Genomic DNA, 14,392 nt, shown 5'->3' with positions numbered 1-14,392 from the left:
GATCTTTTTCTTGGCATATGCAAAGTAGCCACGTGGAGTCAAGTTATGCATTTTCTCAGTAATGATCTCTATCACCACAGATTTTGCAATCACTGTTACAAACAATGCAGCAGTGACATAACTCCGAGCTCTGTGCAGCTCTCTTAAATAACTACTGACAGGACTGAGATGAATTAAAAATAACATATGCTTTCAATGAGTGAGCGAGACTTCCAGCTTGTCCCACGATTAGTACCAAGTCCCCAAACCAGGATGCACACCGTAAATGCGCCGTTTGTGGTTCGGAAGCAGCTGTAGATCCACTGGAGACGGCAGCTGTTTGCATAATACTCGCACACTGCGCGGCAGCAGCGTTCGTTTGCATGCAGAACACAAAGCTGTGATAGGATCTCAAGAGCCGCCTCGAGATCCGTGTGCGGACACATTTTTAATGCCAATGTGAGCACGCGTACTTAAGGACAAACATCATAAACCGAAAGAAATGCATACAATCGAACTGCCTTCGACAAAAAGGAGGGGGCTGTTAACGGCAGCATGAGTCCATTTATGTTTGTTAAGGGTGGTTATTGCAGAAGGGATGAAAGATTTTTTAAAGATGTTTTTCCAGGCCAGTGGAACCTTATAGCGTTTGCCTGGTGGCAGCATCTGAAAGCAGTGATGGGGGTCACGATGGCTTTCCTGGTCACAGACCGGCTGTACAGAAAGGGGGGTTTTGTGGTGCTCCAATGAGTTAACTGTATGGGTGAGTTTTGTTTTGTGTGTAGATGAGAGGAAGCTGTTCCAGGAACAGATATCAAAGGTGAGTATGGATTCAATGAGATAACTAACGTCAGGATGGAGATCAATAAATAATAATGAATGATGCCAAAGACACGTAAAACAGCGCTGTTCTCGGTTCTGGAGCAGCGGTAGAGATCCATTGGAGACGTCAGCTGTCTTAATATTCTAGTTTATTTGGATACAGAGCGCGAAACTGCCATCAGACCTGGAGACGCATGTTTAAAGCCAGGTCTGAACACACGAGCTGAAGCTGGTCACTTGACAACGGATAGCCCCAATCGGATCTTAACACAAGGTCTTAACAGGTCCAGTTTGTCTTGGATGTGTTCACCAGTTTACTTGGTGATCAGATCACCCAGGATGCATTTGCTCACATGGTGTGAACAGAGACTTTTTTTATGCACCTTGTCCTCCCTCTTTCGCGCTTTTCTTAGACGGGGTTTCCCCTTCGTGTATTTGTTAAAGATGCCACATTAGCGGGAAATATTTTTTCTTTCCTTCCAGAAAAAAAGGACAAAGCAAGTGTTTACTCCTTCGGGTATTACATGAGTCCTACTACCTACAACAGCTGAGTTTCTTTGTGAAAGCCTGTATTTCCTTTCCCAGTGGCGTGTATGTGGCTGGATGACTCAACTGTTGCTCTATTTTTAAATTCAAAGACAACAGCTGGTGACCATTCTTTCCAATTTCCCTCAGTCGCGTTTCATTTTTCCGCAACGTGGACGGGCTGTGCACTGAGTAACGCTGGCTTGTTTTATTTTCTGTTCTCTGCTAGGTCAGTGACTAAGACATAATTAAATGCCACGGGGGGGAGGGGCAGGTTGAGATTCACTGGATGGAGCTCAAACACGCAAACACACAGAGAATCCCACCTGGGGAGCAGCGCTGATTTTACTGTTGGGTAACATAACCCAGAAAAGTGTGGCCTGGCGCCACTTAGATATCCAATCTGAAGGCGCTGATCGTGTTTTTTCATCTTTAGAAAGTACTAACTAGAAAGAAAACCCGAGGTTGGAGATGCACCATTTAGTCCCCAGTGATTACAGCCCAACCCAGACAAAAATTGTCTGGAGATGCTTCCTTGCCTACAAGTTACAGCTGTAGTTTGGGCGCGGCCGCGTCCACAGACAACGTTTACCTCTCTCTCTCGTATGAAACATACTGGTAGATCTGGTTTGGTAAACTTTTAATGAATACCAGCTATTCAGTTTATTATAGTCAAAAACAAAATGAAGCCAAGCTCAATGTCATCTTCATTTTTTTTTTTTACCCCCCATCAATCATGTGTAAATCCGGCAGGCAGACTGTATTTACACTCTGTTGTTCTGATGTTTTCTTGAATAGAGCTGATTCAACACAATATTAAACAAGCATAGAGACACAGCCTAGCTGCTGCTTTCCATTTTGTGACATGTGTCTCTAATGATCCATAGGCTCTTAGGTGAGCTAATATGCGCTTCCGCAACAGCTACACTCTGTAGTTATTTAACTCGAATCAATTCTGCTTGGTAAAACACACTGCCAATGCATTATATTGATCATCCAGTCAGGTGGAGTGCACTGTGGCTTATTTATGGGTTAGCTGAGTGTCATCTCTGTGGACATTATACATGAGAACTAGCACTGCATCTCCAAGAGGGTGCAGGCACATTAACGGTTCGAGGAGGTCGAATCCAAATGAGTAACTTTAAATCACTTCCTTTTTCTTTTTCTTTTTTTTTTTCCATTAAGGAAGATCACAGTTGAATTCATCATCTGTCCCCGTCATCAGGTCAAGGTTTGGATTATTCCTTTGACAACATACGACACAGCTGAACTTTGTGTTCACTGATAGTTGGCAACTTTTAAGTTTAATAACCGCTGATTCACAATCTATGGGGAGTCAAAGTTCTTGATGATTAATAGGACTCTTAACATTTTTCTCAAATTTCAGGAGAGTATCTGGTGGTTTACAGGGCCCGGTCACGCAGGTTTCGGGTTTCACAGATGTTCTTTAATAATGAAAGGCTGTGATGCTTTTATTTTTGATAGAAAATAGGAAGCTGCTGTTACATCTCGCCCTTCAGTGCCATAAATTTGATTTCCATCTGTCAATTTTATAGAGGTGACATGTTTTCCAAAATTGCAACCACGTTTCTCCACTGATGACATGGTCTTAACACAAATCATTGTCCCCTCTCCAAATGCTCAATGGGGGGGAACCTGTCTGCGTGAAGCCGTGAGGCCATCTGCTGACGCGGAACAAGTGGCATTGCCAGAAAAAAAAAAAAATTAAAAACACGAACTTAATCCGGCTCCACGCTGGCGCCTTGCATTCCTACCCCTGCTTTGGGACAAGTCCCTACTCGTCATGACCAAAAAGACAAAGGACAACTCATCACAACAACCAACAAACACAAACAACTGTTAATACACAAAACGGCACTCTCATATTAGGGCGACCAGATGACATATAAAGCAACATATGCGCACATGAGCGCGCCGCCAGCCGTGCGTAAAGGATGCCCAACTTGACTTAATGCGCCACTAACGGACTAAAAGACCCCGCCGCCCCCCGCCCCCTTAATCTTTAGACTCAGATTATTATGATTATTTCTGGTGGCTGATAGATTAAACGGAAGCCATCCAGTGCGATGCGTGGCGGATACAAAGAGCCCAGTGAGCGGAGACGTCGCCGCTGAGGGATGATGGAGGGAGAGAAGGAGGGAGATGGTACAGTTGGCTGCCGAGGAAACGAGGGCGGGGTTTTTCCCTCCAAGATGAGGCAAAACTAAAATACTGTGGATTCGTCGGACAAACGTGTGGAGAAAGAAAGAGAGAGGGAGGGAGGAAAGAAGGTGGCGATGATGGCTCTTCTCTCTTGATGTCATCTCACCTCCCCCGTGAAGCTGTCAAGCTTTCCATCCTGCGCCTTTAATAAGCCGCAGCAGCTGTTTGTCTGCGTTTTTTTTTTTTTTTATATATACATACATTTAAAACCCATTTGCGCCTGGACCGATCTCTATACTGTGCAATCATCATCATCCACATCACCATCTATAGCCATGTCGGACTCGGAGGATATGACGGAGTTCGCCAGCATCGTGGAGCGGATCGAGCGGGGCGAGGTGAGTCTCATCTGGATGATTTACTGTCCTTGTGACAGCAGCGGTCTGTCTGTCAATATGCAGCAGCGGCAGCGGTGCCGTGCCGGCCTGCAGGGATGGACACAGGATGGAGACGGAGCTATTCTATTCTATTCTATTCTATTCTATTCTATTCTATTCTATTCTATGTTGATATCGTAGCTCATAATATTTCATGTGGGGAACATTATTCTGCTCTGCACCTCATGATCTGAGGTCTTAATGGACTATCTGTTCTATTAATCACGTGGACCTATTCTATTCTAGGCTATTCCGTGTTCTATTCTGTTCTATTGTTGTAAAATATATCAGGTGTTGCCCTCCCCAGCTCAAGTGCATTGATTTAATCTCATATTTAAACGTGTATTGTTTTACATAACGCCACTAAGTACCGATATGCCTCCATAACTCCTCATAACTTGAGATATTTTATAAGATCTGAAGTATTAATAGAACATTTTTTTTTCTGTTGATAATGATTAATCCTGTGTAGCTATACCCACACATTTCTGCTTCCACTGCCCACCTTAAAACTATTATAAGGACAAAAGGCTTCTATTTTTAAAAGGGGGTAAAAAAAATAGTAATGGATTTAATTAGAGGCGTGGCGTGTTCGTAGTTAGTGCTGCAGGGAGTTCGCAGGCTCCTGTCAGTAAGTGGGACGCTTGGCAGCAGCTGTGCGGCTGGGCACTGGGTTACTGAGGTGTCGTACTGTATGTGTCTGCACAAGCCGGGAGTGGGAGGCCTTTACCCATTTGCAAGCAGCAGAATGTGTCGAGGTGTGTCTCTCCTGACCGCACACTGATCTGGCAGTAAAATCACCTGTGTATGGAGAAAGAAAAAAGAATAGACTGTTTTATTTCTGTAGAACTCGGATGATCACAGGGAATAAACAAAACTAAGGTGTTGGCACGTATGATGAAAGAACAACTATTGTGGGTGCACTGTGAGTTATTCCTCATTCCTCTCTTTGTCGGCTGCAACACAAGTGCACTTAACATTTCCAATAAATGTGTGAAATAGATTTGGGCTAGGCTCCTGGTATTATACAATTTAAGACATGTTTTGCTCTGAGAATGAAACCATCCATCCTGAAGAAGGCTGTGGGAGTGTGAACCCAATCCTAGAGAGGCCACTATTCAATCAGGTGTCTGTTGTAAGATAACCGAACATGCATGTCTGTGGACTGAAACCGGAGCACAGACACGGAGAACGCCACACAGTTGAGCTGTCAGGTCCAAACCCAGACAATGCTGTCACTTAAACTACCACTGAAGCCGTCTTTATTTTATCGTATGCCACCAGCATATGCAAATGAAAAAGTGAGGACGACTACAGCAGGATCATTGTCTGCAGTTTCCTAAAGATGCCTGCACACGTGGACAGTAGCTCTATTCTAAGATTTTATCCACTTCCTGCTGCACAGAATTGTCAAAGTTACTTCCAGATGAAATTACAGCTTCCCATTAAAACCACTGCAAGCTGTTTCACAGTCCATTTTGTTGGGTTGATGACCCCCCGTGTCCAGTAAAATTAATTGCAGACCTCGGCAGACTGCAGCAAGCAATTAGCGGATCATAAATCCTCTGAAATAATGGAAAGGGTCCTGACATTCTTAAAGCGAGCAGAGGCTGCGGTTTACATTTTGCGTCTGTCGTAAACAGCAGCGGAGGAGTACGGTCGGTGGAGGACTCTGAAAATCTACGTGGCCTCGTGGTTAAAGAAGGAGGGACCCAGAGGCTCACTAGATTGAATCCTAGGACTCTACTGCTCTGCTCACTACTTTGTGTGTGTGTGTGTAGAGATTCCTCAGTCACTAGTCAAATATCTGCAGACAAAATGAAGTCAATCCCACTTCTTTTAGCATCATGAAACTCATTGTTTTTATTACTACCAGCTGCAATAGTGGTAATTCATGCAGCTAACATCTGCAACCCAACTCTAAGTTACTGCAGCTTCATCGTCTTTTTTACTTGTGACCTTCTTTTTGAAGTGATGCAGCTATGAGTAAAAATGTTTAGCTGTACACCACGCATATGTAACGAAACATCTCAGGAATACGCTACCACGAAATTCTGTGTAAGCATTCATTGTCCCCAGTGGATAATTTGACTGCAGATTTGCAGTTGTGATATTTGTGGTTCATAGGAAAATATCTCTACGCCTACTGGGCGGATTGAAGTGAACTATTCTGCAGATAGCACGCTTTGCAAATCAATTACTTTGGTTGTCATCCTTTCTACAGTAGCAGGAGCTGTCACTTGACATTTATCAGTTTTGGAGCTTCTCCAGATATTTCCTACAGGATTTAGAACCATCAGATGCTTTTATCTTATATTCTACAGACATTCACGGTTAAATATCTGAATATCCTGCAGATGGACAGGCACAGAAATGTGGTTCACACATCCCTTAACACACCATTCTATGACCAAATGTGATTTTTTTCTAGACGTGAACACACTTAAGTAGTGAACCAAAAATGCACGTAGCTCAAATCACACATAAAAGTAGCCACAAATGTAGCTGTTACTCATCGCTCTCAGTGTTCCTAAATCTGTATCGATGTATAGGTAGGAAAATATGTAGATCAACAAGTGGCATATATCCAGATGTGTGGGCAGGATGGTCACATACTAGCAACACATAAACAAAGTAGCCAGTTCATTAGGTACACTGGGACAAACAAATGCACCAGGAGAATATAGCAGAAATCTTGAAAGCTCCGTGAAGGTTAGCATTTGTTTAGCGTAGCCAAGAACAGCAATTTCCCAGCACCTCAAATAGACCCTTCAGTTGAATGGACACGTTTGTCATTCATTCAGATCCCTGTGAACTAAGGAGAATTTGACTATGCAAACGCAGGTGACGCGCACGACCATTTGGCTAAAAGAGACTGAATTACGTGGAGCGCGTGAAGGCAGCATAGTATAGATTCACACCCCTCCTCCTCCTCCTCCTCCTCTTTCCCCCTCTCTCCCCCTCTGTCTCTGTCTATCTCTGCCTTTCTCACACACTCTCCCCTGCTGCCCGTCTCCACCCCCTCCCTCCTCCCTCCTCCCTCTCTCCCTCCCTCCCTCCTGCTGGTGCTGATTCACCCTCCACTGCCTCCCTGCGCAGCGTCGTCACTCTATTTAAATTCACTCGGCCGTCGCTGTCGGCATCTTCTCCTGTCGCGTCGGCGAAAGTTTGTTTTTCTTTTTTTAGCCCGAATCGAAACGCCGGATAAAGCGTGATTGTTGTTGTTTTACCCGCACCGGCTCGTGTTTGTCTCCCCCCGGTCATGTCTGCAGAGATGCGGCGCAGCAGCAGCACAGTTGGGGTAAGTGTGAGAGGAAAGTTGGGGACGTGTTTTCGGCTCGTCATTGTTTAACAGCGCTGTGCATGTAATAATAAAGAGACCGGGCGTTGTGGAATGGGAGCGGAGGTAATTCGAGCCTTTGTTTCATTTAGATTTCTGTTTCTCATGCTCCAACTTCCTCTATCCTGCTGGGTATTGTCTTTAACAGACACGTGCGGAGGCGTTTATTCAGACTTCAGTTTTTTTTTTTTATTGTTTGATTACACCACCTGAGCTAAATGATCACTGATGATGGCTGCGTATGGATGGGCTTGTCCTCTGGAGCTTCTCTAATCGTCTTTAAACGTGTTAAAACGCGAACTGCCTCTGGAGTCGTGTCTTTAACTCTTTCTCTCTATATTTAGCCGGAGCTTTAATCCTGTCTTATGTAATGCATCAGAAACACACTGTAGTTTGTCGTTATTGTGACGGCTTCATTAGTGTTTTATTTTAAGCGCAATTGAAGCTATGCTCAAGGGTGCACTTCACCTAAAACTCCATGACACAGCATTAATGTTTTCGCAGCTGAAACTCCAGACAATGGCCCCGTTTTGGTTGCATCTATAATATCCTAATAATAGGTTATTGTTGTGGGAATCAAAGAGGGCTCTATCCTCGTCTCCAAGCTTATTTCACACTGATCTGAGGTGCTATTCCTGTCAGATTCCTAGCCCCCCACCCATGTCCCCCTCCTGCAGGACGCCAAATCAAATGCGACAAGTTTTCATTTTCTTTTACACCAATCATCCCGTCTCTCATTTTCAGGTCCCGATCAAGAACATAGAGCGGGAGCTGATCTGCCCCATCTGCAAGGAGCTCTTCACCCACCCGCTGATCCTGCCCTGCCAGCACAGCGTCTGCCACAAGTGTGTCAGGGAGCTGCTGATGCTGAACCATGACGACTCCTTCGACGCCGGCTCCGAGTGCTCCCTGCCGGGCAGCCCCAGGTCCAGGGTGCCCTCCCCCTCCATGGAGAGGCTGGACAGGCTAGTGAGATCAGGTGGGTCTCGGGGTAAGGATCCAAAGACATTTTTGTTTTTATTTTTTTCCCCCTCTGTAGATGGAATACTTCACAGGATTGCTGTAGGCAGATTAGGGCGAGGGAAGTGGATCTCACATTTCTCCACGGTTAAAAGCTTTTCAGAACGCTGTTGTTGCAGGATTGTAATGTTGTGGGTTTATGAGAGCTGTTATGCGAGCTGATGGCAGCTAATAATCATGATGTGCATGCATCAAATGCCTCGTAGGTCCTCCGTGACATCTTCAAGGAAAGGCAGTAAGAATTTTATGTTGGTTGTGCCAACTTCCTTTTACATTGTCTTCATCCACATTCCCAGAACTTGAGTTTTTAGTTTTGCACTTGTCAAGATGACTGCATTCAACAGGTTTCAACATACTGGAAAAAAAACAAAGGGCTTACAAATGCCTCTAAGGGAAGGCAAAATGTACCACTTGATGAACCAGTAAGTAAATATTTAGCAAATTAGTGGTTGCGAGAAAACACTGAACAAGTAGAATTGTCTATTTGTGTTTTAGTTTGGTGCAGACACAGCCCTGTCTGCCCTTGCTCGTTTTCGACGAACTAGGGCAAGCATAAAAAACGATTTGACATTTTTATCGCTCGGCCGTAACAACCATCCGTCATCTCTTGTTCTAATCCCGTTTGCTTTTACAGGCTTCATTAAAGAGTCGGCAGAGGAGCTTGACAAGCTGTAGTTTTGTCTGCCGAGAGAAAAGAGCTGGTGACAAGCTCTCTCAAGCCCTAACTGCCTTCACTGTCTGGCTTTTTAATTGCCCCCGGGGCATCAAACATCCCCTTCAATCATGCAAGTGCTCATGTATTCATTAGAAAATGCTTTAGTTGCTGAAAGACGAGCGGCGATCTTTTTCATTCCAACATTAACTGGATATACGGGCGTGTGTGTGTTCTATGTACACGCCAGCGAACAAAGCGTATCTGTAAGCTACTTTAAGGCATTTTAAAACCAAGCTGAGCAGGAGGGAGGGAACGCTGGGGAGGGTGCAGGTTGCTAAATAAACTTGTAAACATTTATTTATTTTTTTTTTTTCCTGAAGTCTCTCGGTTGAAGGCATGGCACCGCTGCGGCCTGGCTTGAGCAGGTCAATGTCTGAATCTTGAAAACGGCACGGTGGGACACAAGGAGGCCTTTCTGCCTCCAGAGAGCTCTGGGCTTCGGGCCATTTCCATAAAGATGTCGTCTTATTTGCACTCTCGACCATCCCTCCTCACAAGAGCAGAGCTGCGCCTAACTTCCGCACCTCATGCTAATTATTATTATTATTAGAAGCAGGTTTGCTCAGTCAGTTTGCATGATTAATAGATTTTGATGTTCTCAAAGCAAATAATAGGGATGGGCTCGTTTGATGGAGAGACGGCTGCAAAACGTTGACTAGAAAAATGCATTACATTTTGCCTGTTTGGCTTGGTTTTACAGTATGTTTATACACAAAGTAACTTGCACCTTTTTCAGTTCAAACTCTATATAACTGCCATGTAGTATTGCACAACACAGAATGTGGTGCTGCATACAAATGGCATTAAAAGCTTTAAGAGTTTGCATGAATGTTTTTGTTTGGGTGTTGAACTCTCAAGTCCATTCTACACACTTAATCTAGATAAAGGTTTTCAATATGTTGACTAGTATGAAGGCGTAAGGCATTGGCTGGATAAAACGTTTTTCCTGTTTTTCTGAATTAACAAATATTGTCAGGATCTTAACCCTAAGCCAGACAAGAACTGGATTAAACAGATTGGACATTTCAGAAATTAAGTATTTATATTAAAAGAAACACCCAAAGAAATTTCAAATTGGTCCAAGTCAGAATGTTCAACTTTTATTTATTTATATTATCTCAAAGGATCACTTTGCTTTTCATGTCATTTTTAATAACTAAAGGTTTGATATGATTTCTTTTCTTGAAATTTTTTTTAATGCTGCAGACCAAACTGTGTAGGATGGATTTGAGGCACAGCGCGAGCATTTGTTGAGTCAGACTATCTGTTTGTGATATTTTATCTTGGCTGGTATTCATATAGCACAGATGCTAAGTGGCCTCAGACCAGCACTGATAATCTAAACCCGAAGGATCTATTCAGCTGTGGTTTAAAACCACTGAGACCAGGCTCTGAAACCTAGACTCCCTCATTCAAAGCCCCCCCTCTTCAGCCTGAATGAGGTCTTTTTTCGCTGCCATCTGTTGACGCAGGAAATATCAAATCCTGCTTTTGAGTAAACAAACCGCACGTCATGCCGACAGCCAGTTCGTGCACAAAAAAGGCAACTGTCTCTGTGTCATTTCTACATTCTCATTCTGCCTGTGTGTCAATTGATGCTCTGTGTGACTCATTCAAAGAACAGATTATTCTGTGAGGTTGTTTCTGTTTTTAAGTGCATTTAATCAGCAGATCACAAAACACCCATTCTCTGTGTGTTAAGAATATTTAGGAAACCTTGAAGTACCTTATGAACGCATTAACACTGCAGCACAGGGGACTAGTCCTCAGACTGGCCTTGCCACTGGGAGATCAGATCATTGGTCGCCATGGTGACGCAACCTGCCTGTAAGGAACGACTGAGGGATTAGATGAAGGGAGAGAAAGAAAAGACTTGAGGCTCCGTATTTATCAGATCGGACAGGCCTCGCTGTGCTGAGACAGAGGAAAGAGGTTACTGAAAACTTCATCAGCATTGTTTCTCAGCTTCATTTTGATTTACGTTACCAGGACTCGAACGGAGCCTGGCTGCATAACTGCTCGACAACTAACTCTTGATGTGTGCACTTTGAAGTTGAATGCTGGTTACTCACTGGATTGGATTTCAGTATGTTTCTGTATGTTTAGAAATATGCTTGTTTGTTGTTTTATCAAGAGTTTGATTAACGTTAATTCAACAGTAACTGCTGCACGAGCTAATATGAAGCTACACTCGGTAGAGGCTTAAGTTAGCTTATGTTACCATAAAGCTCAGAAGTCTACACCTCATTAGTTTGGTTAAAACCATAAAAGTTGTCAGTCAGAGATTCACCACCTGAAATTTGAGGTAATTTGTTTGGCTCTGTATGACAAACATGTCACTGGGAGTTTTCATTGTTTTTTGTTCAGCTAAAACGTTAGCTAGTTCGCTAACAAAGTTAATGCTAGCTAACTTTGCGTTTGTTAAATGATGCTAACATTTTAACATTCCCCGGCGACGTGTTTCAAATTCAAGACACCATGAAATTCAAGCTATACTTGAGGCATAATAAATAAACAAAATATTTATAGTGCCTTCACTTTCATTGCCACCTCCAAAATGAAACCATGACCTTGCAATTACGAAATTCAAGTCGTGTGAAGGAGTAGCCTAACAGGTGGGAAGCTAACAACCTGTCGACTTCATGTAGGAAATGGAAATGCCCTAGCACAAAGATAGATGGTGTTATTGATATAACTACAAAAACTGCTTTATCGAACAAAATTGCAATAAGTTAACATACTAGTTTCTCAAAATACCAGCAAACCCGCCTCAAATTGTGGACTCGGACTGTATAGAAAACGTCTAGCCCACCACAAGACCACCACACTTTTTGAAGGCAGTGTGTATTTCGTGGTAATTTTACATGAGAATAAACAGATTTCCCAAACAAGCGTCACCATTATTACTTTTATTGACAAAAATTCACAAAACCGCCCTTTAGTCTTTAATTTTTTTTTATGAAACTCAACAAAAAACCTGCTTAAAATGCATAAATCAAGAGTTAATTGTACTTTAAGTGTTCACATCATGTATGTATATTTTAAATGCTCTGTTTTCACTCTTAACTGCATTTTTTAGATTATTTTCCTGCTCACTTTTTCTTCAGTTTACTTTTTACGTTTGGCTTTGTGTTTTCTCCAGATGTCATGATGTTAACCTGGATTCACGCATCACCTCACATTATTATGTATTGTTTTCATTTTTCTTGTTGGTCTCACTTCACTTCTCTGTTCATTGCTTGCAGCCTCAGTGCGAAGGTCGTTTGGAAGTCGAGGTAGACGGGGGCTCCGGGTTTTGAGTAGCTGTAGTAGTGAGTACAGTGTTACTAGAACCCCTGTGAAACCCTAGTTTGGTTCTGCCTTCTCTCTACGTAGCCATCTCAGCTCTGCCGACACGACCATACAAACGCACACTGCGGGATATAGGATATAACACGGATCTCTTTCAACAGAGTGAACCCAGTTAAAGCTATAAAACAACAAGCTGTTAAAGCTATAAAACAAGCTGTTAAATCTTTGTTAGACACTTAGCAGTAGTATATTAAAATACTCTTTAAAAACATCCACTGAGCATTAATATGATTTATTTTAAAGTGGCGCTAAGACGAATTATTTTCTTGTGTTAAGTAGGTTAGGAAAATTGAGTGAAAACAAAGGATATAGGAACAATGAACTCCGTAAACTTATGTTTAAGGAGGCCGACCAAGTAGCTATTAATGGACAGGACCTAAAGCTTGGTGGTGTCTCTGGCAGAGACGTTGCCTAGTGAAAAAAAATTACTGAAAGGAACCCAAAGAAAAGTTAGTGAGGAAGTTTCCCAGGTGTTGAAGTGGGGCTGGAATGGGTTTCTGCGCTCCAGCTAATCTTGGCATTCATTTCGTAAATCACGGTAGCAAGTAAAGCTGATTTATTGAGATGGAGAACTGTAGGTCTCTGTTGTTTCTCAGTTAAACACACACGCACACACTGACTGAAAAGCCTACAATAAGTTTAGGCTTGCCAAGATTCTTAACAGGGTTTTACTGACTGATATGTTAGCCTTCAGGGTACTGATTATGCTTCACTTGACAATCTTAAACGTTGGAGAAACATTTTACCTACCTCTAATCATTTTTGGGATGATGAATTAATAAGGGCAAGGGCAGCAGCCAAGTAAAACAAGACTGAATACCAGCTTTGTTGGTCCCATTAGACAGGCTAATGCGGCTAGTTCAGGACATGCTCGGTGGATGTTTTTAAGACCAAACGTCAGACTCTGAGAACTTAATGAAATAATTTAACAGAAAGTAGGAGGTAGTGTGGTTAAAATTTAATTTAGATTTGTTTTCATGAACACAAACTCCGTTTGAGGATTTATCTTTATTTATCAAATACAAATTGCAATTAAATAGTTAGGTGTCACATCTAAACCCAAAGCTACTCAGATTTCTATTCGCATTGGCAACTAAAACATTAGCTGTCCTTGTATGCTATAGATTCCCATGCTTGATAACAAATGTTAATTTAAGTCTGCAGACACGATTGGGTTTACTATATAATTATATTGTATCTTTTGTAGCAGGCCAAAACCTAAAGTGCTATGTCAGTTCAAATACCATAATCTGTCTGTGCAGGAGAAAAAATAAATGAAAATCTGGCCCTCTTAGCTCTGCAGTGACTCGTCAGTTTCTGCCTTCTGCTCTGCCTTGCTCAGCACATCCACCAATCGGCAAACACACACACACACACACACACACTTTGCTGCAGGCATCTCCTGTATGCATCTTGTTCGCTCACACCCTCTGTCCTGACCAGAGAATCAGTGTAATCTACCCAACAACACATGAATAGAGACACTGAGACTCTGCATCATTTATCGGTTTGGACATGGAGGCTGTCCAGCAGATTTCATCCACTGACTTTGTGTTAACAAAGACCATGTCATCTTCATAGCCATCAGCAGACTATCTTTGTCATGATAACATCATGCCACAATGTTAACCTCAACTTTTTGTCAAATGAATTCAGGTAGGAGGGGTAATTGATACATGAAGCTCAATAACTTAATTTTCAGTGAGCTCATAGATTTTTCTCTGTGTGTTGTGAACCGTCCCTAAACTCTGACAGCCTTCTGCTCACGTCACACGGCATGCACATGGCTATAAGTGTCACACCGTTGTTTACGTCTGCTCTTCTGCCACTGCTTTTCCCTTCAGCCGCTCCTTTTTTCCGCAGAAGTGCTGTTTTGAAGTAGTTCTCCTGTCTTTGGCTTACCTGAGGAGTGTTTGATTTAATTTTCAGGTCCTCGGAAACGAAGCGGAAAAACTGGCTTGCAAACTGAGATAAATCCAGCACTCCTCGCTTCCCCTGTCCCCCAAAAACGTGAACCATTTTTTTTTGTTGTTGTTTGTG

The 14,392-nt window shown here is 42.8% G+C and overlaps 1 protein-coding gene across 6 annotated transcripts in view; it reads left to right on the top strand.

Moving 5' to 3' along the window:
* Positions 1 to 3,412: 3,412 nt before the first annotated feature.
* The window catches only part of trim36 (tripartite motif containing 36), a 28,924-nt gene continuing 17,944 nt past the window's right edge, over positions 3,413 to 14,392 (top strand). Inside the window, exons 1-3 of one of the 6 annotated variants that reach the window (XM_047592595.1) lie at positions 3,413 to 3,887; positions 8,011 to 8,245; positions 12,247 to 12,276. In XM_047592595.1, coding sequence (XP_047448551.1) covers positions 3,825 to 3,887; positions 8,011 to 8,245; positions 12,247 to 12,276 — 328 coding nt within the window. In that variant the 5' untranslated portion in view covers positions 3,413 to 3,824. Of the gene's footprint in view, positions 3,888 to 6,986; positions 7,228 to 8,010; positions 8,258 to 12,246; positions 12,313 to 14,392 lie in introns of those variants that run through there. The other 5 variants (XM_047592593.1, XM_047592594.1, XM_047592598.1 and 2 more) reach the window with 5 other exon arrangements.

Source organism: Mugil cephalus, chromosome 8, assembly GCF_022458985.1.
Source record: "Mugil cephalus isolate CIBA_MC_2020 chromosome 8, CIBA_Mcephalus_1.1, whole genome shotgun sequence".
Lineage (NCBI taxonomy): Eukaryota > Metazoa > Chordata > Actinopteri > Mugiliformes > Mugilidae > Mugil > Mugil cephalus.
The sequence above is the reverse complement of the archived record's forward strand: the minus strand, read 5'-3'. Positions and strand labels throughout refer to the sequence as shown.